The 26,745-nt window shown below is 37.5% G+C and overlaps 1 protein-coding gene across 2 annotated transcripts; it reads left to right on the plus strand.

Annotated features, from left to right (window-relative positions):
• Positions 1–233: 233 nt before the first annotated feature.
• Positions 234–26,204, plus strand: LOC127427271 (LIM domain-binding protein 3-like). Of its 2 annotated transcripts, XM_051674769.1 has the most exons (10): positions 234–378; positions 628–830; positions 13,986–14,137; positions 18,600–18,675; positions 22,169–22,191; positions 22,910–23,110; positions 24,100–24,129; positions 24,826–24,992; positions 25,174–25,210; positions 25,643–26,204. In XM_051674769.1, the coding sequence occupies exons 2-10, from the start codon at positions 735–737 to the stop codon at positions 25,737–25,739; spliced, it is 879 nt and encodes a 292-aa protein (XP_051530729.1). In that variant the 5' UTR covers positions 234–378; positions 628–734; the 3' UTR covers positions 25,740–26,204. The 2 variants fall into 2 exon arrangements, with proteins under 2 accessions (XP_051530729.1, XP_051530728.1); XM_051674768.1 differs by lacking the exons at positions 22,169–22,191; positions 22,910–23,110; positions 24,100–24,129 and adding an exon at positions 19,251–19,597.
• Positions 26,205–26,745: the final 541 nt, after the last annotated feature.

A 26,745-nucleotide genomic window follows, 5' to 3' on the forward strand; every position in this document is an offset into this window, starting at 1 on the left:
GTAATCAGTCCCACCACCTCAATAAAATCTTACGCCCATTTATTTGCATTTAAACTAACAGATGAGCGCCCAGGTAGAAACCGCCTCAAACTGACACAACCTTGTTTACAGAACCCTTGCCACTGGAGTACATCTAATGGCCCCCTGTTGTTTATTAGTTTCTTCCAATTAGCTTGATATCCACTGTGCCCTGCGCCAATGGCAGAATGGAAAAATGTGTTACCCTAAGAAGATGCTATATTCGCCATGTGAATCATGGGGGCTTGGCATCTAGGGGTGTCCCCTTACCAACCATATAAGGGCCCCCCGGACTTGAGTGTTATCACTTTCTGCAGAGGGGATCTATTCTTAGGCTGTCTGTCCAGGCTTTCCGAGCAGGCAAGAACTCTTCTCCTTTGCTTTTTAAAGACTTTTAAAACTTATTTTGTTAATGTAAACAGGGCTGGGATTTAAATATTTATTCCGTTAAAGTCTGATCTAGTCTGTAGTATGTTTTTGCATTTTGTTGATATGGCAGTTAAGTTGTCGCTTGTGTCCTCTGTGTTTGGTTGTTTGTGAATAAAGGCATTAAGTAATACAGCATTTTTCAGTGTATCATGGTTCTTGCCTGTTGTTGTTCTGTTTCAGAGACTCCTCGGTGCCTGCCCGTACCCTGGGTGTTTGGTTATCCCGACTACAGGGAGAAGAACTGAAAGGAAAGAAAGGAGTTAATCGATTCTGTTAAACTCTACAAAATGAGCAATTACACAGTAACCCTGAGTGGACCTGCACCATGGGGCTTCAGGTTGCAGGGAGGCAAAGACTTCAACATGGCCCTGACCATCTCCCGGGTGAGACAACCGCTCTGCCTTTTACTTTATGCGTAAGAATCATACGATACCTCAGCACCAGTCAATCAACAGCATATATTTTCATTGAATGTATGCATACTGGAAGAAAATGTATATATCATCATCATAAATCTGCTTTGATTTAAAATAACCCATATTAGAGATTAGTTTGACCTTTTTATAGAGGTCTAATGTTTTACCTTCCCTAAAATCGAGGCATTGAATAACAGTCATGTCACATTCATGCATATGTTGTTGTTATGTAACAACACTTTGCAGCTGTTGTTGAATTGGTTATTGTCCAAGGCAAAGCAGAATTTCTCTAACTCTTTTTTTTTTTTTTTTTTTGGCTCTTTGGCCTGAGAGAGGTGAGAGGTGTTGTGTTGTATTTACAGTGGAAAAGTCTATGAATAGCATTAATGATGCAAGCCTTAAGAAAATAAATATGTGCTTGTGAAGTTGAAAGTGAAATGTGAGAAGCAGGCCTGGGTCTATGGGGGTGCTGGAACACCCTCACTTACAGACCAGGGCAAACTGCTGCCCGCAGGTCGATTTATCATGAATGTTTTTTATTAGATCTTTCATTTTATCAGGCTTTGGGACCTAACACGCATCCACAAGCTTTTAATATTCCCAGGGTTGCCAGATAAAAGATGCAACACCCCAATCAGAGATTTTCACTTGCACAAATAGGAAATATTTCGCCTTATGTCATACTTAATTTATGCAATCTGGCAACCATGTAAGCGAGTGTACGTGCTTTCTCCACTTTGAAACTCCATGTCCATTCATGAGGCTGCGTGTGCTGTTTAGTGCCAAGTCTGCGAGAAAACATTTTCAGTGATGAACTTTAGTAAAATCCCAATAGATCTTCACATCATTCGCACACGGCGGGGACATGCGAGCAAAACCAAGTGAGAGAGGAATATGTTATTTGTAAAATGCTGAAGTCCCTCACACCTGTATGTGAATGTTACTCTGGCAGTAATCATTTATCAGTGTCATGCAGCCTGTTTTATTCAGTTGTGTGTTGAATAGGATGCCGAACAAACCATTGACGAGACCCACATCATGAATCATGAGCGTGCAAACAGGTTGATAATGTTTTCAGAATAAAACAACTTTATGCGGCAAACATTCAAATAAGCCTTAAATAAATAAACAATTAATAATTATACTCAGTCTTAATTCAGTTTTACTAACATATGATAGAAATGTAGCAGCAAAACTTCAAGCAATCACAGAGTGGTCCCATCAGCCTGTATACACTTCAGAAAATTGTGCATCATTCATTGAGTGCACTACTACTTCTGGGCTTAAAAGGTACAGCTATGCAGAACTTTTTATCTTCTCTCTTCCATGTTCTATTAACGGATGATGTGGCCCCTGAACCAAAACACCTTCACACATGTTCAATTGAATATGTAAAACTAATACTGTAAATTGGCAAGCAGATTTCCTTGAATCCAAGCAAACACACAAAAATCGCTGCAGTTTGTGAGCACATAATTGCTGCATCAAAACATAAATGTGTATGATTGTGAAAATCAGTGCGTCCTAATCTGCAGGTGCAGCATTTTGCTGTCATTTTCAGCGACAGATCATGTGAAAAAAAACTTAGCAATCAATGAAAAACTGTTATTTAAGTTGTTTTAGTAGCATTTAAACATTATTTAATCTATTGAAAAAAAATTGTAATTACGATACATCTCCACTTTATACAGAGCACCCCCACTATTTTCAGAAGCACCCTCAGTGATTTTCATCTGGAACCGGGCCTGGTGAGAAGCCTGGATATATGCAACTTATATACCCAAAGAGAAAAATTAAATGACACTTCTTTAAATATAAAGACTAATAAAGGGAGGCTTGCCCTAAAAACATCAAACATCTCACAAGAAAGTGTTTAAAAGTAAATATGATTATTGTTTGTTGTTTATTCTAGGCAGAGGTTGTAATTTTATGTCATGTTTCATGGAAAGACACAATGCTTTTTAAAAGCATTTTAAAAACAGATGCCGTTTCCAAGAATTCCTGTCTTGATGGAAAAGGCATCCCATCCATCATCTTAAACAACATGCTGGTACTTTCTAGAGTTAAATTTGCTTACCTCAGACAAAATGACAAGATTGACATAGCTTTCTTATTACTGTGAAAAGGACACAATGGGTGTTTTGAATACCATTGTGGACACTCACTGTAGTAAACGGTGCTATCCCAGAATGCCTCAGCATCAAAGAGGAACAAAGCGATTGTCTTACCCTCCCAAATAAATCAATAAGCTGTGCGTTGACAGAATAGCGCAGCTTAACCCTCATGTAATCAAATTGTTAATACAAAGCACTTTGCTCCATGAATCCTCATTGTGCTATGTTATGGATTCATTGAAGTGGACATACAGCTCAAAGATGTAGGAACATAGATGTCTAACAGCTCAAAGAGTTTATATTGTTCTAACAGAGGGTGATTTTCTATCTGCCTTTATAAGAAGTTGCTGGCCTTGTATGGGAGTTTAGCCCAGTTCGTTTGTTCCACAACTGAGACCTTTCTTGACATTTGATTGGCTTTTACTTTAGTAAACAGAAGTGTCAGGATCGTGGAAGGTCTGGGTCCTCATATTGGCTGCTTGTCGGCAAGCAATTACGGTGTAGAACATCGCTGAAATAGCTGTCATTCCGGGAAATATATCTTGCATATTTGGATTTCCATTATTTTCCTAATCAGGATTGTCAGTGGCACACACTTTGACATTGTAATCAGAGTCAATCCTGGAAACCATCTTTATATTTTAGCTAGTTTTCCCTTCACAGCTGTCACTGAATACAAAGATATCAGTAAATTGATATGTGGAAGGTGTCTGCAGTGCCTGCATCCTTAGACAAGGATCAAACCTCAGTCAAAGTTGATTGATGTACATATAACTACTCAAAGAGTGGTGACAGGTTCTTTTATTTTCTATTTATGGAATAAGAGATTTGCCTGCCATTGCTAAAGCACTGCAAAGACAATCTACATAAAATTTTAAAAGGATAGAACTGAAAATTCTTTCATCATTTTCTTACCCTCCATGTTCTTCCAAACCTGTATTGCTGACTTTGTGGAACAAAAAACAGAGATGTTAGTGAGAATGTTAATCTCAATCACCATTTACTTTCATTGCATCTTTTTTTTTTTTTTTTTTTCATATAATGAAAGTGAATGGTAATTAACATTCTGCCTAACATCTCCTTTTATCTCCTTTTTTCATACAGGTTTGGAATAACAGGTGGGTGAGTAAATGATGACATTTTCATTTTTAGGGTGAACTATTCCTTTGATCCTGGTCTTAAGGCTGATAGAGCTGCTGACTTCCACAAAGAAGCCCAGTTATTGCTAGCAGTGTTTAATTTGTTTTTGTAATATTTGCTGATCTTCTCCCTGCATTCCCTTGTGTGTTTTTAGACAGTGTGTAAAGTGAAATGGCGATGTGATAAAGGTACAGTATATGCCTTGTGACATTTATTTTGAAGAAAAAAGAAAATTAGTGGGTTATCTAATGTAAAACTTTGATTCAGTAAATTATGGCAATCTGATATTTTGTCTCTGGTGAAAATCGTTTTGTGAGAAAAATTATCCAGGATGTGTGATATTAGTATCAATAGAGGAGATGAATAATTGCTCATGTTAGCTCATGCTAGACGGGAGAGTCATTTACTGTAGCTGTTGACAAATGGATTTAGACCAGAGAGGCAACCTTTTGAAATATCACCTCACAAATATTCTTCAATGGCTGTGTTTTGTTTTTCCTGCAAACTATGATCCAACTTTAATGAAAATGACTTGTACTCAATGTTACAAACAAGGCAAAATGACAAAGTTAATAAAAGTGAGTGACATAACAATATGATGTAGCTAATACGGGCCTATTTGTTAACATGTGTTTATGTTTGTGTGTGTGCATTCTAAGCTATAGTTTGTAAACAAAATTTGGATAAATATGCATAAATAAAGTAAATTATATTTTGTAAATTCTAAAAATGCATTTTTAAAAAGGTACACATTCCAGAAGTGCCATAGTCCTAATGAAACATTTAGGCTGCTATAAACTTGGTCTAAAATGTAATAAAAAGTAATAAGAATAACTCAGTTACATGAAAACTGTTTTATCAGGTAACCTAGAAACGTGCCTCATGAGTTAACACCAAAATGTACAGCTTTTATTTAAGCAAGAAAATAAAATAATAAATAAATAACTAAAATAACTAAATCAACCTGACTACATTAGGTTACCAACAAAAATCATTTTCAAGGGTTCAAGAAGAAACAGATCCTTAAAGGAATATTCTGGGTTCAATACAGGTTTCAGCTCAACACAGAATTTGTGGCATAATTGATTACCACAAAAAACGGAATTTAGACTTTCAGACTTTTAGTCCCTTTACAAAAAAAAAAAAAAAAGGTCTAGGTTACAGTGAGGCATTTCAAATGAAAGTGAATTTTGTATTAATTATAAGCTTCACATTTCTACCTTTAAAACCTCCAAAAATGTGCCCCATTCACTTCCACTGTAAGTGAGGTATGAGTTGAAATATTTTATTTGTGGTAATCAACATTATGCCACAAATGCTGTCGACTTAGCTCAACTTGTATTGAACACGGAATATTCCTTTAAGGTAACAGTTGCAAGTCACCTTTCTGTTGGTCAGAGTGGATTGTGAGGGAGGTTAATGCACTTGGTGACCTATATGAGGGTGGAGTATTGAGATCTTTCGAAAATTTGGTTCAACATTTTGGCATTCCCAGATCTCAGTTTTATAAGTATTTACAGCTTCGCCACCTACTCTGCACTATTTTTGGGAGTGGCACGCACCCCCCTAAAGCGGCAGGTGCTTTGGGAGAGGTGATTGCTGCTTTTGGAAAAGGCCATGAAGCATCAGTGTATTACTCCCTACTAATTCAGAGTCTGGGGGATGAAGCCTTGACTTCTCTCAAGACAGTATGGGAAAAAGATTTGAATTTGGTATTGGAGGATGGAGTGTGGACTAAGATTCTTAAAAATGTCAAGTCTGTATCTAGAGGTGCAAGGGTTCGCCTTATGCAATTTAAGATTTTACATAGATTTTATTGGACACTCTCTAGATTATATAGGCTTGGTCTTAAAGACACACCCACTTGCTGGCGATGCCAGTCAGAAGTTGGAGACACTACCCATGTCTTTTGGGGGTGTGTTAAGATCCAGGAGTTTTGGTTGAGGGTTCAGAGGTATTTGTGAGACGTTTTGAACACTCAGGTTTTGCTTTGTCCCAGACTCTGTATTTTGGGTGATGGAGCGGTCATGCATTTTGGGGACAATCATATAAAAAATTGGGTTCTGACCAGTCTCATGATCGGCAGGCAAATAATTTTAAGGGGCTGGAAGTCAAGTGGAGCACCCTCTTTTTCGGAGTGGTGTGTGGAAATGGTGAGGGTAGCTGCATTTGAAGAGGCGGTAAGTAGAAGGCTGGCGTTGAGGGACTTATTTGCTAAAAAATGGGTCAAATATTTAGTTTTTTGGGGGGAATCTCGGGGAGGGGATGTGGAGAGTGTAGTTTAATCATGTATGTTTATTATTTTATTTATTTGTGTATGTATGTATGTGTATGTATATATATATATGTGTGTGTATATATATATATATATATATATATATATATATATATATATATATATATGTGTGTGTGTATATATATATATATATATATATATATATATATGTATATATGTGTATGTGCATATGTATATATATATATATATATATATATATATATATATATATATATATATATATATATATTTATTTTATTTTTTTGGATTGTGTGTGTTTTATGTGGGACCACAGGGGTGTTCGTTAGGGGTCAGGTTGGGATTGTATTAGTAGGGTTTAAATGTAAAATGTTGATTCATTATATATGTGTTGAGTTTTTTTTCATTGTCATATGCACATGAATCAATAAAAATGTTAATTACAAAAGGTAACAGTTGCAGGTTACCACTTTTTACAGTGCAGTCTCCTGAATTGTTCACTGATTTGACTCTTCTGCAAACCTCTTCAAAAAGCCTTGTGGTCACTAATGAAAGCATTGACAATCCCAGGGCTAAACAATCACTTTTGGCCCCTGCAAAGCCTGACTTATGGTCTTTGATTTTAGATTAACACTGAAGGTCAATCCAGCAGAAATACTTTTGAGGGCCATAAATATAAACAGTACAGAGACAGTGGTTTGTAGGGAACAATATATGTTCACAAAGCATAAGGTCATCTTGAATTTAAAAAGTGCTTGGAGTCTGAAAAAAATAAATAAAAATAAGACAAAAAGCTGAAGCTGTTGGTTCCTTTTCTATTAAAACAGTTCCACAGCAGAAAATATAGGCGTACTTTCAGAATATTTTAAGACAATACGAGACTCTTTTATTAGATACATTGAATAGCTGCTTGTTTTTGTCTTTGTTTCATCCAAAGTGTTACATCAGAAAAATGCAAAGAGAACAGAGTAGAAATGAGGACTTTCAATCACATCAAGCGATAACTTTAATAAATTCTGATAAGAGCATACACAAAGTCAGTTTGATAATGATGCATTTAAAATGGAGAGATACTGTCAGTGGCTCTGCAAGCACCTAACCAGCTTTGTGAAGCAGCACCACAGAGAGCGGAAAGCACTGGCAATAAATGTCCTCTCAGAGATAATTTCCGTCATTATATAGTGTTGTGAATGATATTGGAGTCCAGCTCTGCAAAGAGCCAATATTACATTCTGAGCAGAGCTTCACAGAGGGCCATAACAAAGAGAGTCTGGATTCATTGTGAAGTATTGGATTGAGTAATTTCACCACAGATGAATACTTAAAAACGCTAACTGGTTAGTGATGTACCTACAGTACATCTGTCTTTTTCTTATCATCCTATTTTATTATATTGCCTTTTTTTTCATGTTCATATTGTGTCTCCTCATGGCCTGTGTTTTTGCCAGAGTTCTTGCTTATAAAACCAATGATACAACTAAGTCCATGCAATTCCTTTGAAGGTGACTGCTTTGTAGTCTCTTCAAGGTCTTTGGTCCTGGCTTTTTAGTGTTGTAGGGGGTCAGGCTTCATGAAGCTGTGGCCCTTTTGACATAAAGGCATAAAAGTGGGAAGGGTCAGGCCCTATTATGCATGTACAGTATATACACCGACCAGCCACAACATTAAAACCACCTGCCTAATATTGTGTAGATCCCCCGCATGCCACCAAAACAGCGTCAACCCGCATCTCAGAATAACATTCTGAGATGCTATTCTTCTCACCACAATTGTATACTGTGGCGGTTCTAGCTTGTATGGCACCCTGTGCGAAACCCGCTTCAATATGCCCCCAAAGTTGTTGATGGTGGGGAATTGTATAAAAGTTGTTGACAGTTGTATGGTGCCTTGGGCGAAACCCGCTTCAACACGCCCTCAAAGTTGTCTCGTGCCGCCCCCCAGCAAGATGCTGCCCTGGGCAACTGCACATGTTGCCCATGCCTAAATCCGCTTCTGATTGTACAGAGCGGTTATCTGAGTTACCGTAGACTTTGTCAGTTCAAACCAGTCTGGCCATTCTCTGTTGACCTCTCTCATCAACAAGGCATTTCAGTCCACAGAACTGTCACTCACTGGATGTTTTTTGTTTTTGGCACCATTCAGAGTAAATTTTAGAGTCTGTTGTGTGTGAAAGTCCCAGGAGATCAGCAGTTACAGAAATATTCAAACCAGCCTGTTTGGTACCAAAAATCATCCATGGAATTATCTAATCAGCCAATCGTGTGGCAGCAGTGCAGTGCATAAAATCAGGCAGATACGGGTCAGAAGCTTCAGTTAATGTTCACATCAATCATCAGAATGGGGAAAAATGTGATCTCATTTGGACCGCGGCATGATTGTTGGTGCCAGACAGGCTGGTTTGAGTATTTCTGTAACTGCTGATCTCCTGGGATTTTCATGCACAACAGTCTCTAGAATTTACTCCGAATGGTGCCAAAAACAAAAAATATCCAGTGAGCGACAGTTTTGTGGATGGAATCGCCTTGTTGATGAGAGAGATCAACAGAGAATGGCCATACTGGTTCGAACTGACAAAGCCTATGGTAACTCAGATAACAGCTCTGTACAATTGTGGTGAGAAGAATAGCATCTTAGAATGCTATTCTGAGATACGGGTTGGCGCTGATTTGGCGGCACAAGGGGGATCTACACAATATTAGACAGGTGGTTTTAATGTTGTGGCTGATAGGTGTATGTGTGCTTGTGCTAAGCAACAGAAAAGCACAAGCTAAAGCCAGTAGCCTTTAGAAGCATGCACACACCCACAGTTACCACAGCAAGTCCAGTCATCACCCTAACCTTTGCTTCTAGTCAGAACAGTCCAAAAGGTGGCAAAAGATAATTAAAGCTGGCATTTACCGAGGCTTATTCCCTTAACTCTAACCCTAACCACAGTGCCAAGAGCACTGGCTCCCTATAACCTAAACCAACTTACAGTTTAGGATCTGCTGTCATCCTTCCACTAATGCTGGACCACCTAAGTTGTATGAAGTCAGAGGGTCTCTGTGTGTACATCAATAACGGGAAATGCATAGTGGAACACCATATTTTTATATAAGATACTAATTGGAGAGGATAGAGCTTGATCGTCAATTCTTCAAGTTATGACAGTTACCATCTGGATTGGGTTTTTATAAACAAACATGCTGTTTCAAATGTTGCCCACAAGGCAAAAAAGAAAAAAAAAAAAGTTCATATTTATTGTAGCAGGTCATTGGGTTTAGAATCTGTTTAAGTGAGATTGGCAGTTTAACAGCTTAAATTAAATGAACAGCTGTATTTCTAAGAAATGGGTTGTCTTTTGTGTCTAATTGTATCTCATTCATGAAATAAAAACATTGTTTTAGGTTGCAGAAGATGAGGTACTGATACACGATATATCTTTGTTCTGTCTAAAAATAAAACAATGGTTATTTTTCCAACCCCGAAAAAGAGAGAACATTTAAGAGGAACAAGGGTTTGTAGATTGTTCATTCTGTGGACTGACAAAAATAAAGGGCAACGTTATCTGGCATCATTGTGTTGCAGTTGACTGATTTATCCTAAGCCACTTTGGTCTCTGTTTCTATGATGTGGGAGATTTTTGTCAAACCAGTTCCTCCGGGACATGATATACTTTTTCACATATGCAGGATACACTACCTCGTTTTAACTGTTACTTAAAAGCAAGAGAAAAATTGTTGCATACAAAATTGAGCTGTGAGTGAGTTTAGTCAGTGATTCATTTTGTTAGTGAATTATATACCTTACTGCCATGTATTATCATTTACTTCTGTGCATTTTTATCTTGAAAAACACACAGTGCACTCAAGAAATAGCCTGCATTTGATCAGAATGTACATTCCTTGGGAATTTAACTTTGACCTTGCTAGTGACATGCACTACCTGCTGAGCTACATCACATCAAATGGGAAAACTGATGTATTCACTAACATGGGCTATGCATGGTGCTTGGAATAATGTCAAAACCATAACACAAATTCAGTGTGTTAAAATCAGCATGGTTTCATGAACATTACATTACCATGGAAACATTTCTGCAAAACTAAATTATGTGCCTTATTACACGTTTTGCTGCAGTTTCCTAGTGAAATGTCCAGCGGGAGGTGCCAAAAGCGAGTGAAGGTTTTTAACGTGAATATTAGATGGAGGTTTTATTAAGTAAAAATACCCTAATTTTCTTACCTAAACTTAACCAATAGTGATCTAAAATAAAATGAGACATGAACAAAATGGACATCCTTACCCTTAACCAACACCCAAACCTAACCGATAGTGTCCAAAAACAAAAGGAGAAAAGAAAAGTGCATTCTCTGAAGCACCAGTGCCATCTCATGTCACTTCTATGACACTCTCGTCTCACATGCCAGCTTGCGTACTTGACTGGTGCCGAATCGTGTACTTCAGTGTCCAAAGTCCAACATCCTATGAGGTGAGCTACCGCGGAAGCTAATCACATTGGAATTACTGTTTAAATGTTGGTGGGTCTGTAATACAAATGTTAAAATTTTTTGTTTTTGAAATTATGCTTTAGAGTGAAATTGTTTCGATATCATAACATAGCAGTGTGTGAGTATAGTGCGAAAAATAAGTATTTATAAAGTCATAATCAGCCGTTGTAGTCATGAGTTTTTGTAGTGCCTCTAGTGTTAATTTCACCAGGAAAATGTGCCAAAACTTAGAATTTGGCATGTAAAAATCAGTTTGCAAAAATGTAGTTATAGTAGCATTGATTCTATGAGACAAGGTTGGTTAAAATAATTTAGGAGGATGATTACAAAACATCCTTGACTGGCTCTCAGAAATGTGGATTCACACTGTCAAATCACTGCACTGTGCATATCCCTGTATTAAATTAGTCTCTCACAGTCATTCAGTGTGTGGCCTCACGGTTTTAGTGTCAGTCAAGGAGCAGTCTAATCACTGGCTTTAAGAAATGTGAATGGGACTATGAAGGAGAATGATGATGATATACAGAGCTATTTTTATATGCTAGTTTGAGGAGTGGTTTCTGACCAGCAATTCATACATTAAGATTGGTTAGTTTCATGACGGAACTAACCATGATGGGAATTTTCCATGTAATGTCAGAGAAGTTGCTGCAGTGACTGACTCAGTGTTTGAAGGCCAAGTGAATATGAATCTTTTTCTGGGTATTCTATGTTTTAGTAAATAAGTAATAGTAATATTGCTCATGTTCTTGTTGATTTGGAGATAAGAATTTACTTTAGATTTTTAGTGGTGCAGTGAAGTATGTGGATAGTAGACACAAGTTCAAGAAACTTTTTTTTTTTGATCAACATCAATATGTTTGGTTAAAACTGATATGAATGTATTAGAGAAAATATATATTTTAGGTGCTGTTACCAATTTTCAAGAGTTTTTCCACTATTTTATTAATCTTTTTTATTTCACTTTTTAAAAGTGCAAAAATTCTATCTAGTCTCTCAATTGTTAATGACACTGCATTTATGATTGTAAAAAAATTAGCAAAATGCTGTTAAAAATAGTTTTAGATGGAGTATAGCGTGTCACACTGCAGGAAAAAGCAGGACACATAAGCTTCCCAAAGTATTTAATGTCAGCTGCCCAGAAACTAATTTCCAACTACCTGAAATAATGTTTTATTATGGATTCCAGTTATTTCTATGGTACATATGTGCTCCCTTATTAATAGATCTCCATAAGTTATTTGTTTTGCTGGTGGGTACAGTATTTACTAGTGTAGATGAACATTATATGAGCGCAGGTTCTCTCAGGAGTGTGTATTTGTGAATGTTGAGTAATGGCAGCAGGTGGGACAGAAGGGTTAGTGGCAGCACCCCAGAATATGGAGTCAAATGGAGGGAGGCAGGGGGCGTCAACAACAATCTTTATTTTTAACATTTTAATGAGCTGCCTGAAAGTATAGGCTTGTTGCGAAGATGGGATTTCGATTTCTATCTCCTTGGTTTCTTAGCTTTTTCAAACACTCTTAATGGAATCGCTCACCCAAAAATTTTTATTCTCTAATCATTAACTGCTGTTCCAAACTCACATGATATTCTTTTTTCTGTGGACAAAGATTTTTTTTTTAATGAAGATATGAGGTGTTAATATCCATACGATGCAAGTCAATGGGGTCCAACACTTTCAAGCTCCAAAGTGGACACAAAGGCAGCATGAAGGTAAATCCATAAACTCATGTGGTATTGGGTGAGAAACCCAATCCTTTTTCACTTTTTCGTCAAGAGCGAGGAATTGTAATTAAGTTTCAAATCATGATCGCACCAAGGAGACTGCAGTTGTCAAGATTTAGTGAAAAAATAATTACATTTTGGTCTGTTTCTCACCCAAAACCAATCGTTTCACTTTAGAAGATATAAAACCATTCAATGATTACCATTATGCTGCCATTATGTCCTTTTTGGCAACACGGGAGGTCGATACTTCCGGTACCCTAGGACTGGCCACATTATGCCAGCTCACCATCAAGCGCCATCTTCTCTCAGACATGTTTGCATCGGCTCAAGGGTGTTTACCTTTCCCTGTGGCACATCCGGATGCGCGTCACGTTAGCAGCATGTTGAAACCAGGAAGTAATCATGTTCGCATATTCAGACGAGCATGATTTGGAGGTTCCGTTTTTCTCTCTAACATTACATTTTTACTCCACTGATGGTTATAGGTTTAGGATTTGGGTTGGGGGTACAGTTTATAAAACATGCATTCCTCCTCACTGTAGAACAGCCTGTACAGCTGAAAACAAATCACTTCACAACTTGTTTTGGCACCCCTCAGTAGATGTTACAACCAGAAATGAAGCTCACACGTGCTCATACACCCAATACCATATTCCACTTTGGCCACTGGGGGCAGTGTTTAGAATATCGGTAAGTACAGGCTGATTTTAGCTAAAGAAAAGTCAACCTACTGTTTCTGATTTTACTGTGAGATCAGTCTGTTTTTGCTTGAAAGTTTGGACCCCACTGACTTGCACTGTATGGACAAAACCACCTCATATCTCCATCAAAATACCTTTGTTTGTGTTCCACAAAACATAGTCATATGAGTTTGAGACAGCATAAAGGTGAGGAAATGATAAGAGAATTGTAATTTTTGGGTTAGCTACTCCTTTAATGTGGTTTTGATGAGAATTCTCATTATCTCTGGCATCTCTGTGATTTAGCAGTAGGTCAAGTATTAACATGATAGCAAGTGTGATATAGCTTTTATACAGTATTATAATCATGAAGTTAATTTCAAGTAACTTAAATTTTAGACACAATATGGCCAGCTATTTTGTCTATTTTTGCTCCTGAAATGGAAATAGTTCCAAAAGTTCCAAACGCATGTGATCGAAGTCAGCCATTGCATGTGAGAATGACAAGTCATAAATTAAACAAGACAAATGTACTATAAAAACATGTATACCAAATTGAGTGTAAAAACAATTTTGATAGTAATTGCAACAATTAAGTTGTAATGAGCTGAATAGAACGTTCACTACAGCCATTACGAATAATAAGATAATTTTGTCAGATCATTCTGTGGTTTTGGTGTCAATTTAACAGAATGTTTGGTATCTGCCAACAGATCACACCTGGCAGCAAGGCAGCAAGCGGAAACCTCAGTCAAGGTGACATCATTACAGCAATTGATGGGGTCAGCACTGAGGGCATGACCCATCTGGAAGCCCAAAACAAGATAAAGTCAGCCACCACCAAACTCACCCTCACCATGCAGAGGTAAACACCAACACTGATGTGTTCTCAGGTCTACCCTTTACCTCTTGATACTTCTTTATTTTTTACCTAAACACTTTCTCAGTCTTTCCATCTGATGATTTTCCATTATGTTCGTTGGTGAATGGATATTCTTAGGGGCCATCAGCAATGCATCTCATTCACTCTGGTAGAAGACAAACTTAGCAAGCAATGAAAGTCCTCTACAATTAATCAGCTCACCCATGAGTGATATAAACAGTCACAGTTGACATAAATTGACATAATAAAGAGAAATGTTTCATGGTTTTACCTTTCAAACAAATGAGCCCTATCACTGACAGATTTATGTAATTTGGGCTTTTTTTGTGACATTTTCCATGCCCTTCTCCAATCAAAAGCATCTCAGTAGGATTGCAAGGTGCACCTGTATTTCTGCCACAGTCTTTTCCCCTGCACAAATTGAGTGCTTGATGATGGATTTCAAGAACATTCTTATGCCTACTGACTTGTAAAAAGCCCCCCATTGTTACTGCCACAACTTGTGTATACAGCAACGCTGCTGTTTTTTTATCTTACAAGAGCTCTTACTCTGAGGTCATTCAAAGAGCATTCCTCTTCTTTGTCCAAGAATAGTTATTTTCAAGAACAAATAATAGAATATGTTGTACACCGTCACTGGTTTAAGCATACATTGTATTCACTGAACTGATTTGTGGGCTACTCTACAATATTGGCATGTGACATGATTTCAGTTTGCATGTCTCTGATTAAAGGATAATTCTGTGGCTCCTTCTGTTTTTCTAGTGACATTAGAGTCTCCGAGAGATACTGTTTATGAAGGGTACACTCTTTACATTTTAAATTCTATGGAATATTTATTATACTATACAAATGTTTAATTCTGCACTATTTCTAGGTCACAAGTCATATGTTAGCAAATTTATGACATTGACCATGTAAGGTCATATTTTCTTGCTTCCACTGAAGCACACAAGATGCTCTTTAGAACATTCTCAATCTGCTTGGATAACATGGATCATCAGGTTTTTGCACAAACTTAGTCCATGCCAGCTTGAGTGCATGCTGTCATTAAAGCAAAGGGGTACATGCCAAAGAATTACTCAGTTCCACTATATGCTCAGAATATGATTTGTAATCATTAAAAAAAAATTATATAAAAAAAAAATATATATATACAGTATATACAGTACTGTGCAAAAGTCTTAGGCACATAAGATGTTTCACAATAGCATTTGTCTTAAGATGGTTTATATCTTCAACTTTTGTCAATAGGAAATATAAATGTTAGACTCCCAAACATTACTTTTGCAAATAGAAAAGATTAGAATAGAAGAACAGGGAGCCCTGCAACAGATGGCATGGCCCCCACAGAGCCCCCCACTGAACATCGTGTCAGTCTGAGATTACATAAAGAGACAGAAGCAATTGAGACAGCCTAAACAGATAGAAGAACTGTGGCAAATTCTCCAAGAAGCTTGGAACATCCTATCTGCCAACCAAGAAAAACTGTGTCCAGGTGTACCTAAGAGAATTGGTGCTGTTTTAAAGGCAAAGGTGGTCACACTGAATATTGATTTAGCTTTTTTATGTTTACTGGACTTTGTATGACATTAAGCGATACAGTGCATCCGGAAAGTATTCACAGCGCTTCATTTTTTCCACATTTTGTTATGTTACAACCTTATTCCAAAATGGATTAAATTCATTATTTTCCTCAAAATTCTACAAACAATACCCCATAATGACAACGTGAAAGAAGTTTGTTTGAAATCTTTGCAAATTTATTAAAAATAAAAAACGAAAAAAATCACATGTACATAAGTATTCACAGCCTTTGCCATGACACTTAAAATTGAGCTCAGGTGCATCCTGTTTCCACTGATCATCCTTGAGATGTTTCTACAACTTGATTGGAGTCCACCTGTGGTAAATTCAGTTGATTGGACATGATTTGGAAAGGCACACACCTGTCTATATAAGGTCCCACAGTTAACAGTGCATGTCAGACCACAAACCAAGCCATGAAGTCCAAGGAATTGTCTGTAGACCTCCGAGACAGGATTGTATCGAGGCACAGATCTGGGGAAGGGTACAGAAAAATTTCTGCAGCACTGAAGGTCCCAATGAGCACAGTGGCCTCCATCATCCATAAATGGTAGAAGTTTGGAACCACCAGGACTCTTCCTAGAGCTGGCCGCCTGGCCAAACTGAGCGATCGGGGGAGAAGGGCCTTAGTCAGGGAGGTGACCAAGAACCCGATGGTCACTCTGACAGAGCTCCAGCATTTCTCTGTGGAGAGAGGAGAACCTTCCAGAAGAACAACCATCTCTGCAGCACTCCACCAATCAGGCCTGTATGGTAGAGTGGCCGGACGGAAGCCACTCCTCAGTAAAAGGCACAAGACAGCCCGCCTGGAGTTTGCCAAAAGGCACCTGAAGGACTCTCAGACCATAAGAAACAAAGATTGAACTCTTTGGCCTGAATGGCAAGTGTCATGTCTGGAGGAAACCAGGCACCGCTCATCACCTGGCCAATACCATCCCTACAGTGAAGCATGGTGGTGGCAGCATCATGCTGTGGGGATGTTTTTCAGCGGCAGGTACTGGGAGACTAGTCAGGATCGAGGGAAAGATGAATGCAGCAATGTACAGAGACATCCTTGATGAAAACCTGCTCCAGAGCGCTCTGGACCTCAGACTGGGGCGAAGGTTCATCTTCCAACAGGACAACGACCCTAAGCACACAGCCAAGATAACAAAGGAGTGGCTCCGGGACAACTCTGTGAATGTCCTTGAGTGACCCAGCCAGAGCCCAGACTTGAACCCAATTGAACATCTCTGGAGAGATCTGAAAATGGCTGTGCACCGACGCTCCCCATCCAACCTGATGGAGCTTGAGAGGTCCTGCAAAGAAGAATGGGAGAAACTGCCCAAAAATAGGTGTGCCAAGCTTGTAGCATCATACTCAAAAAGACTTGAGGCTGTAACTGGTGCCAAAGGTGCTTCAACAAAGTATCGAGCAAAGGCTGTGAATACTTATGTGCGTGTGTGTTGTGTTTTTTTTTTTTTTTAGTTTTTGTTTTTTTTTTATAAATTTGCAAAGATTTAAAATAAACTTCTTTCACGTTGTCATTATGGGGTATTGTTTGTAGAATTGAGGAAAATAATGAATTTAATCAATTTTGGAATAAGGCTGTAACGTAACAAAATGTGGAAAAAGTGAGGCGCTGTGAATACTTTCCGGATGCACTGTAAATGAAAACTATTTATGTCATTATTTTTGAAGACATCCTCACTATGCAACATTTTGTGCCTAAAACTTTTGCATAGTATTATATATATATACACACACAGGGTTGGGAGGGTTACTTTTAAAATGTATTCCACAACAGATTACAGAATACATGCTGTAAAATGTAATTTGTAACATATTTCGTTAGATTACTCAAGGTCAGTAACATATTCTAAATACTTTGGATTATTTCTTCAGCACTGGTAGATTTTTTTTCACTTGTTTTGACTATAAAAACTCTGCCAGTACATTAAGACAAAATACACATGTTAAAAATACATTCTCTAAAAAACTTAATATCTTATGCAGCGTTGTTTCTAAAACAAGATAAATCAAACTGATCTTGTTTTAAGGATTTTTAGATATTTTTACAGGAAAACAATACAAAAATTATTATTTTGCCCTAATATCAAAGTTCTTATTAAAAAAAAAAAGAAATCATGATCCAACGTGAATTTTCTTGATGAAAAAATAAGATCGTGCCTGGTAACATGTACATGTAAAATGACTAGAAATAGCATTTTAGCTTAGCGTAAAGCTGACAATTTACACAAGGTTTATTTCTAATTCTTCTGCTCCAAACTTACTTCAAACTTCTCTGTCTGCTCATATGAATGAAACACATCATTAGAAAGTGTTTCACCGCTGTTCAAATGCACTTTGGATCGCATCATTTATATGTATAAATGTTTTCCATCTGAAAGGACTAAATATTAAATGAAACAAATGACAATAAAATGCAAAGTCATCTCTTCAGTAATCAAAATACTTTTTGAATGTAACTGTATTCTAATTACCAATGATTTAAACTGTAACTGTAGTGGAATATAGTTACTTATATTTTGTATTTTAAATAAGTTTTCCCATTACATGTATTCTGTTACTCCCCAACCCTGCTGACTGTACATCGTGATCAGTTGAATGCCACTTTGGTGAATAAAAGTACCATTTTTTTTTCCATAAGAGCAAAATCTGTACATTATTCCAAACTTTTGGCTGCCAGTGTGTGTGTGTGTGTATATATATATATATTTATTTATTTATATTTGTGATCTTGAATGTAGTGTTCCTCATAATCTTCTTAATAACCCAGAAAGAATTGACCCATGACACACAAAAAGCCTATGTTTTACATTATTGACCTCTGCTTTGAATAACTTACTGGTCCCAGGTCGAGACGTCCAGCTCCTGTACCTACAGCCACTCCAAGAATGGACTCTCCTATGCCAGTTATCCCTCACCAGAAGGTAACGTCACATTCCCTCACTCTGAAATGTTGCATGTGCCAGGTATAAATGTTAAACTAGTTTTTTGTCTTCCTCTCTTCATATTTTTTACTGTGGTGCAAAATTAATCCAGAAATTAAGACTTTGTAGACAGAGGTTCAATTATTCACCTTTTGTAGAGAGGAGAAAGAAACTCAACATCAGTTTTTGGCTACAGGCAAACCATTTCTTTATAATCCTTTACAGCCATTGAGTTCCCAAGCCTGTAGTACAGTGAAAGGAAATACTGCGGAGAGATTGTGAAAACAAATGTTCTCTCGAAAGCTGACACTTAACTCCCTCTACAGGCATTTGTTGGCCAAGCAACAATAAGGACTTCATAACTCCTCGTGGGTTTCCCACTGGTCCAATTCTCACATGCATTGTTGTAGCCTGATGAATTCTGTTTGACATTCTTGTGCTACTTCATTCTTCATTTCTCACTCTTTCCTGACTTCGGCTAAAATTGTATTCACTTTATCTCTTTCTTCAATGCCTTGCCTGTTTGGCTTATAGTTTATTTGTTAATATGATCTAATGATTTATTTTATACTAAGGAAACCATGGACACTGAGGAAGGAGAAGAAGATGAAAAACCAGTCAAAATATATGGCATCCTCTTGGCCAAAAAACCCTCCAAAAAATCTCTCTTTCCAATCACAGAGACAGAATCTCAAAATCCTGAGGTGGATCCTCCAAAACCTGTGGAGAAAACAGAAAATGCTTCTTTAATTAATTCTTCTGCAAAAAGCCCTGTTCCTATGTATGTCACATTTGGGCAAGCGGCAAAAACCACCCCAAATCAGAGGGGGCAGTATAATTCTCCCATTGCCCTGTATTCAACAGAAACTTTAAGGGAAATGGTCATGCAACAAGGCAGTCTAAATGGCCTGCCATTCCTGGGGTAGGTAACATGATATTAATCTATCTGTATCTTTATGAGAAATTCCACCAAGTCTGATTTAACAAGCTAGTTGCTAGTGCTAACTCCTCACTTAAAAGGGGTTAGGGAGGCATTGGCAAGCCTCAACTGTGTCACTACAGTATCCACTTTAACATGGCAACGAGTACTCAGAACATTCCGTCATTACCGCTCTCACATGCAAGAATACTCAGAACATTCCGTCATTACCACTCTCACAATGGATCAGCTGGTAATGTGCTTGGCACCAGGGGCACCAGTGCTCTATTGGACTTACCTGACCCCCCCTGCCTACAACACGAGCAGGGCCTGGTCATATCTGTTTATAAATATAAGCTGCTTCCAAATAGCAACATAGTATGATTATTTCGGTCTTGTCAGGGCTGTCTCTTGTCATTACATGAAGATTGCCATATTCTTAAACTATGCTTAAATTGGCTAATTGATAAAGGCAATTAATTATTATAAATAGTGCTTTCACTTAAAAAGAAGTCTTCTTACATAGTATGGGCTTATTGCTATCTTAATAATGTATCTTCTCTTTCTGTCCAAAAGCATGACAACAAATTCCCACATTCAGCAAGCATTGCACTTCTGCTTTAATTAAAGATGGGTGCAAATCTGTGCTCTCTGGCTCTTTTAACAGCCCTGAATGTCACTCCTGTAACAGTACATCCCAAATAAAGTTCTACCACAACGATGCCGTCAAATATTCCATTCTCTATTTGCAGCTCACAGGAACAGGATTCCCACTTGGCAACATCACATGCACAGCTGAGCAGAGCATGTGCATCCATTGACTTTTTATTTTGTTGACCTACAAGCACTCCAAAATGTTATACACAACAAAACATTGCAAGAAAGGCAAAGTATATTATTTCTGGACCTGGGTGTTTGATCCTTGTTGTATAATGCATCTAGTGGTACACATACAGTGCATCAGGAAAGTATTCACAGCGCTTCACTTTTTCCACATTTTGTTATGTTACAGCCTTATTCCAAAATGGATTAAATTCATTATTTTCCTCAAAATTCTACAAACAATACCCCATAATGATAACGTGAAAGAAGTTTGTTTGAAATCTTTGCAAATTTATTAAAAATAAACTTATATTTAAGTAGTGTTTGGTTATTTTGCTGAATGGGAGGTGAAGGGCTGTTTAGCTGTTTCTGTTCGTAGTCCTTAATGTTCTCCCTAGTTAGTGGGTGTCCCGCTACAGCCAAACTCCTGTTCCAGTCAATCAGTCTGTTCTGGGAACAAACCAGTCTTCCACTTATTTGAAATGTGACCAGCTGGGTTGGGGAGTAATGGAATACATGTAACAGGATTACATATTTAAAATACAAAATATAAGTAACTGTATTCTACTACAGTTACAATTTAATCATTGGTAATTAGAATACAGTTACATTCAAAAAGTATTTTGATTACTGAAGAGATTACTTTGTTTTTTATTGTCATTTGTTTCATTTAATATTTAGTCCTTTCAGATGGAAAACATTTATACATATAATTTATGCGATCTAAAGTGCATTTGAACAACGGTGAAACACTTTCTTATGATGTGTTACATTCATACGAGCAGACAGAGAAGTACGTTTGAAGTAAGTTTGGAACAGAAGAAATAGAAATAAACCTTGTGTAAATTGTCAGCTTTATGCTAAGTTAAAATGCTATTTCTAGCCATTTTACATGCACATGTTTCCAGGCACGATCAGATTTTTTTTATCAAGAAAATTCATGTTGGATCATAATTTCTTCTTTTCTAGTAAGACCTTTGATATTAGGGCAAAAATCGTATTCTTGATAATAATTTTTGTATTGTTTTCCTGTAAAAATATCTAATTATCCTTTAAACAAGATCAATTTGATTTATCTTGTTTTAGAAACAACACTGCATAAGATATTTAGGTTTTTTAGAGAATGTACTTTTAACATGTGTATTTTGTTTTGCTGTACTGGCAGAGTTTTTAATAGTCAAAACAAGTGAAAAAATCTACCAGTGCTGAATAAGTAATCCAAAGTATTTAGAATACGTTACTGACCTTGAGTAATCTAATGAAATACATTACAAATGACATTTTACAGCATGTATTCTGTAATCTGTAGTGGAATACATTTCAAAAGTAACCCTCCCAACCCTGGTGACCAGTAATATCCATCTTCTGTGTTATGACACGAAGATAGAAAAAAAAGAAAAGAGAGAGAGAGTGAGTGAGAGAGAGAGAGTCTAAGCTGGTATGCTGGTTTTAGCTGCTTTTAGCTGGTATTCCAGCCTGGCCATGCTGGTCTTTAGCTAATTAGTACCCAAAATCCATCTAAAACCTGGATGGGAGACCAGCTAACACCAGAAAATCAGGCACCTGCACCGCAAAGCGAAGCAGGTTGCATGTGGTAAAACTAAAGTCATTCCAGTCAGTTTTCCCTGCTAATGTTAATGTATGTGTTAGCATCCATTAGCATTCGTTAGTTTGAATACACTCCCAAATCAAGGCTAACATTGGCCCTTTTGTCTCTTTTTTTTTCTTGTCTATATTTCTTTGTTGTCCCAGGTCATTGCCAACACAGCTGCCACGTCAGTAACTTTTTAAAACTAGTTTTTAAATATAAAATATCTAGAGTTGAGTGTGAATGTGTGTGCTCTGAAGCATGGCCACATGCAGTACTATGGTTGTGGTTTGCATGCTTACATTTTGTACTCTTGAATGTTCAAAAGATATTTTGAGTAATTTGACATTTCTGACATTTTGAAATGTTGAATGCTTTTCAGTGAAGTATTCAAATGGGATAAAACATTTGTTTGACTTTTATTATGGTTTTATTTCTGGTCACTGCATCTTTGCATGGTTTTTGATTATTATGAAGAGAACTATTGCATGCCATGTGCATTGTTCACAGGAAGGGCTGAGAGCTTTAAAAAGAGTGCATACAGATGTGTTTGCAGATATGGATTATTTTGTATGTGTAGAGCCAAAGTTGTGGCATTCATAATGCATAAACTTATCATGTATTGCATTGTAAAACATTGGATGGTGTAAACCATTTTACTTCGAGAATCTTTCCAATTAAACTAAGTAACAGTAACTGAAATAAACTTGCTGTACATGATACTCTGTAGAAACTGCCAAACTGAGTGCTGTTTTACAGAAGCATGAGGTAAGTCGATCAAGTTGATCAAGCTATTAAATTGAATCTCTGTTTTCTGTTTTCACTCATATTTCACCCACCCTCCTGTACACTATTGCACGGTTTTCATCCTCCCACATCTTGTCACCTCACCTGAACTCTGACAGCCAAGAGTACGTTCCCAGCTTCAACCCCATCGCACTGAAAGACTCAGCTTTGTCCACTCACAAGCCCATTGAGGTGAAGGGTCCTGGTGGAAAGGCTACTATTATCCATGCCCAGTACAACACTCCTATTAGTATGTACTCTCAGGATGCCATTATGGATGCCATTGCAGGTCAGGCCCAAGCCAGAGGAAACGAGCTGAGGTAAGAGATGCACCTCAACTGTGATTTGTTGCAATTCAAAGCACAAGCCAAAACAAACCAGTAGTAGATCATTGCACTGTAGCTACAAATGATGACCTCCATTAGAATAAGTAAGCATATCAAATATCTTAGACTTTCAAAATGTTCTCAGAAAAAAAATTATGGATATTACAAGAGAAAAAGCAAAAACAAAAACAAAAAAAAATCACCTTTTGTTTATTTTGAACAGTAGAGATCATAATTTTCAATTTTATATATTTACAGTTTAAAGACCCTATGAAATCGCTTGACGAGTGCTGTTTTCATTCCTGTGTTGATATTTCCCTCTTGAAACAGGAAGTTTGGTGGGACATATCGAGGGGATGTCCCTTTTCTTTAAATAGCCAGAAGACTTTAGTTATGTCAGAGCCATTATCATGATTTGCTACTTGCTAGTTGGTTGAAGGTGGCATTGATGAATGGACATTCTCATTCTAAAAAGCATTTGATTGGACAAAAGTTGTAGTAGTGCAAGATAAGTCATCAGTATATTTTATTTGTTTTTCCAGAAGAGAGTGCCTGTACATTTGAAATGTGTATCTTTGTCCATGTTCAGAAGTACATAAGCGAATAAATGGCTAACACACATGGACTAAAAGCCACAAAGCACTTATTTTGATTTTATGGGGTCTTTAATATTTTGATTTGAATTTGTAAAACTCCCTCCAATTTGCCATGTTAATAGCAGCAAGAGCTAATTAAGCAGTCATCCAGCCAAGCCTGGGCCAATTTTAGACTTCCACAAGGTTATGTGTTTCAAATTCATCTGTGCTTTTCCTCCCTCTTCTGCGTGCAATTGTGTCACTCCATCCACAACTATCCAATCACCCCACCAACCAACCATTCCGTATCACTCATCCTTGCCCCACCCCTTGCTGCTTGTCCTCTCCCTTCATGTGACATGACTCTGTCTTGCCTCCTCCCATTCTGGTTCATCGTGTGATTGACAGTGGTGATGACTCCGCTGGATCTCCCTTGGCGTAAGTAGCCACAGTCTATTCAGACCCATCACAGTCACATTTACTCATCTCAACAATGCTGTAAAGGCTGATTGCATAAACACTGAAGTTGACTTTTTTGGTCAATTTCTCCCTTAGTTCAATTGCCATGTTATACTATTGGGAATATGTGCATAAATAGTGTTCTAAATTGGAAAAATAGACCATCTGGCATTGTATTTAAAAAGCAGAATTCAAACATGGTAAGCTAAAAGCAATGTTCTGAGTATATCTGCCATCAATTACATAACATCTAATATTTTACATTCTCCTAACATGGGCACTCTGTGTTTAGTTTTATGCATATCAAATCCTAACTCGTTCTTGAACCTTGAAAAGTTACTTCTGCCTCTATCGATCTTACACTCAAATGGAATTATTATTAAAACAATGCACAATTCTTAGAGTGGATAAATCCATATGTAGCTTTTACATTAGTAGAAATATGAATAATACAGTTTATGCATTCATTCAAATATAAATTCAACAAATAATGTCCTTTGGCTGTACTAATTAAAGCAGCATTCTTGGAGGAAAGCTGTAAACACTGGATTACGTAATCATTACCAATGTCCCCAAATTCGAAGAGCACAGAAGATTGTCTGATCTTGGTTTTTTCTCTCTCTCTCTCTCTCTCTCTCTCTCTCTCTCTCTCTCTCTCTCTCTCTCGGGAATTAGTTCACTTCCTATCAAAGACCCTCTTGTGGACAGTGCTTCTCCAGTTTACCAGGCTGTGATCAAACCTGATGATAAGGAGTCTGAGATGTCTGAGTGGGCCCGGCGTGCCGCCAACCTGCAGTCCAAGTCCTTCCGCATCCTTGCTCATATCACAGGAACTGAGTATAGTGAGTCCAGCCTTTCTCTATAACAGCACCGTGTGAACTGGCAAATGATTCAGATTGATGAGGCTGATGTGCTTCAGACACTCTGACATGAGATAATGTTACTCCAATACAGAGCTTGTGTAATAAAAATCACTTTGGACTTCATTTTGGAAACTCTCATGTATCTTTCCTTATGTCACAGTGCAAGATCCAGATGAGGAGGCTCTTAGAAAATCAAGGTAATCCACTTTGTTGTCTTCGTTGATACTGTTGATGTAAAGACAAGTCAGAACTTAAAGGGATATTTCACCCAAAAATGAAAATTCTGTCATGATCTACGTGTTGTTTCAAACCTTTATTATTTTCTTCCATGGATCAAAATGGGAGTTATCTAGCAGAATGTCCAGGCTGCTATTTTCCGAAAGTGGATGGGGACCAGGTACAGCCCAGGTCGCCATTTGCTTTCACTGTATGGAAAAAAGCAGCAAATAACTTAAATTACAAAGAAAGTCATACGGTTTTGAAACAACATGAGAGTGATTGCCCAGTTTGGGTGAACTATCCTTATAAATTTGTAAGGCTGGACCACATAAAGGCCTGCTTATAAATTGCAATCACAATGCATTTTCATTTAATTTTTCTTTCTTTCTTTCCACTCCTGTCTTGTACAGGGAGAGGTTTGAATCAGAGGTAAAAGGCCCACGATTTGCCAAGCTGAAAAACTGGCACCATGGACTGTCTGCACAGATCCTTAACATCCAGGAGTAAATACTACCTGATATTGCTGGTCAGAGGTTATCGAGGCAACAATCAACAAGGAAAAGGAAAAGTGATGTAAAGTGAGGGTGCAACAGGCAGAGAGGAGTATTCTAGTGATTGGAATGTGAGTTATAAACTAGCCTGTAAGTGAACACATTAAAAGCTCATGTGTTTGATGTTCATATGTCTGTTTAATGTAAATTTCAGCCACTGAAACATAGTGCTCAGTTGTCATTTTCTTTTTCATTCTATGTCGCTCTTTTTCTTCCCTTTTTGGCTGCTCTGTTTATCCTTAATTATTGCTGAATAATGTATTGCCTGAATGAATTGCTGATGTAAAAAAAGTAAACCTGAGAGAAATTATGAAATATTTGTACCACATCCACTGCAATACACCACAGCACACATTGAGATAACAAACCATATGTACTATTGTTAATGTGAATAAAACATTATTATACCAAATAAACAGAAGTGTCAGTGTCACTTGAGTGCAGTTGTGAGCTTTTATTTGTCATGCTAGTGCACTGAAATCTAAGCATAAGTCTTTAAATGATAGTTCACCCAAAATGAAAATTCATAGGTTGTAATTTTACTCAACCTTATTCCAAGCCTATTTGATGTCATTTCTTTTATGAAACACAAAAGGAGACGTTTAGCAGGATGTTCTGATCTCTTTTTCAAACAGTGAAAGAGAATGAGGAAGGTGGTCGAGCTTTGAAAATGACAAAAAACACCTCAAATGTACCATAAAGTAGTCCATCTAACTTGTGCACTATATCACCCTACTGCAATTTTCATGCCTGTCACATGTCAGACGATAGTCTAACACAGGGGATTTCAGACTTTTTAATGCCAAACAAGGACCCCCAAATATTAAGTTCCCTTTGCGAGGCCCCCCTTTCCTAAAATATAAAGGCAGCTACAGTATAATTTATTTTGTACACTGACCCATTCATACTATTTGAGAAAAACATTAGACATGATATTTTGTGATAAAAATGTTTTATTGATT

The sequence above is a fragment of the Myxocyprinus asiaticus genome, chromosome 36 (assembly GCF_019703515.2).
Source record: "Myxocyprinus asiaticus isolate MX2 ecotype Aquarium Trade chromosome 36, UBuf_Myxa_2, whole genome shotgun sequence".
Lineage (NCBI taxonomy): Eukaryota > Metazoa > Chordata > Actinopteri > Cypriniformes > Catostomidae > Myxocyprinus > Myxocyprinus asiaticus.

Coding starts and splice junctions, on each gene's coding strand:
- LOC127427271 (XM_051674768.1), top strand. CDS start 735: ATGAGCAATTACACAGTAACCCTGAGTGGACCTGCACCATGGGGCTTC. Junction 831..13,985: donor TGGCCCTGACCATCTCCCGG/GTGAGACAACCG, acceptor ATCTGCCAACAG/ATCACACCTGGCAGCAAGGC. Junction 14,138..18,599: donor CTCACCCTCACCATGCAGAG/GTAAACACCAAC, acceptor TACTGGTCCCAG/GTCGAGACGTCCAGCTCCTG.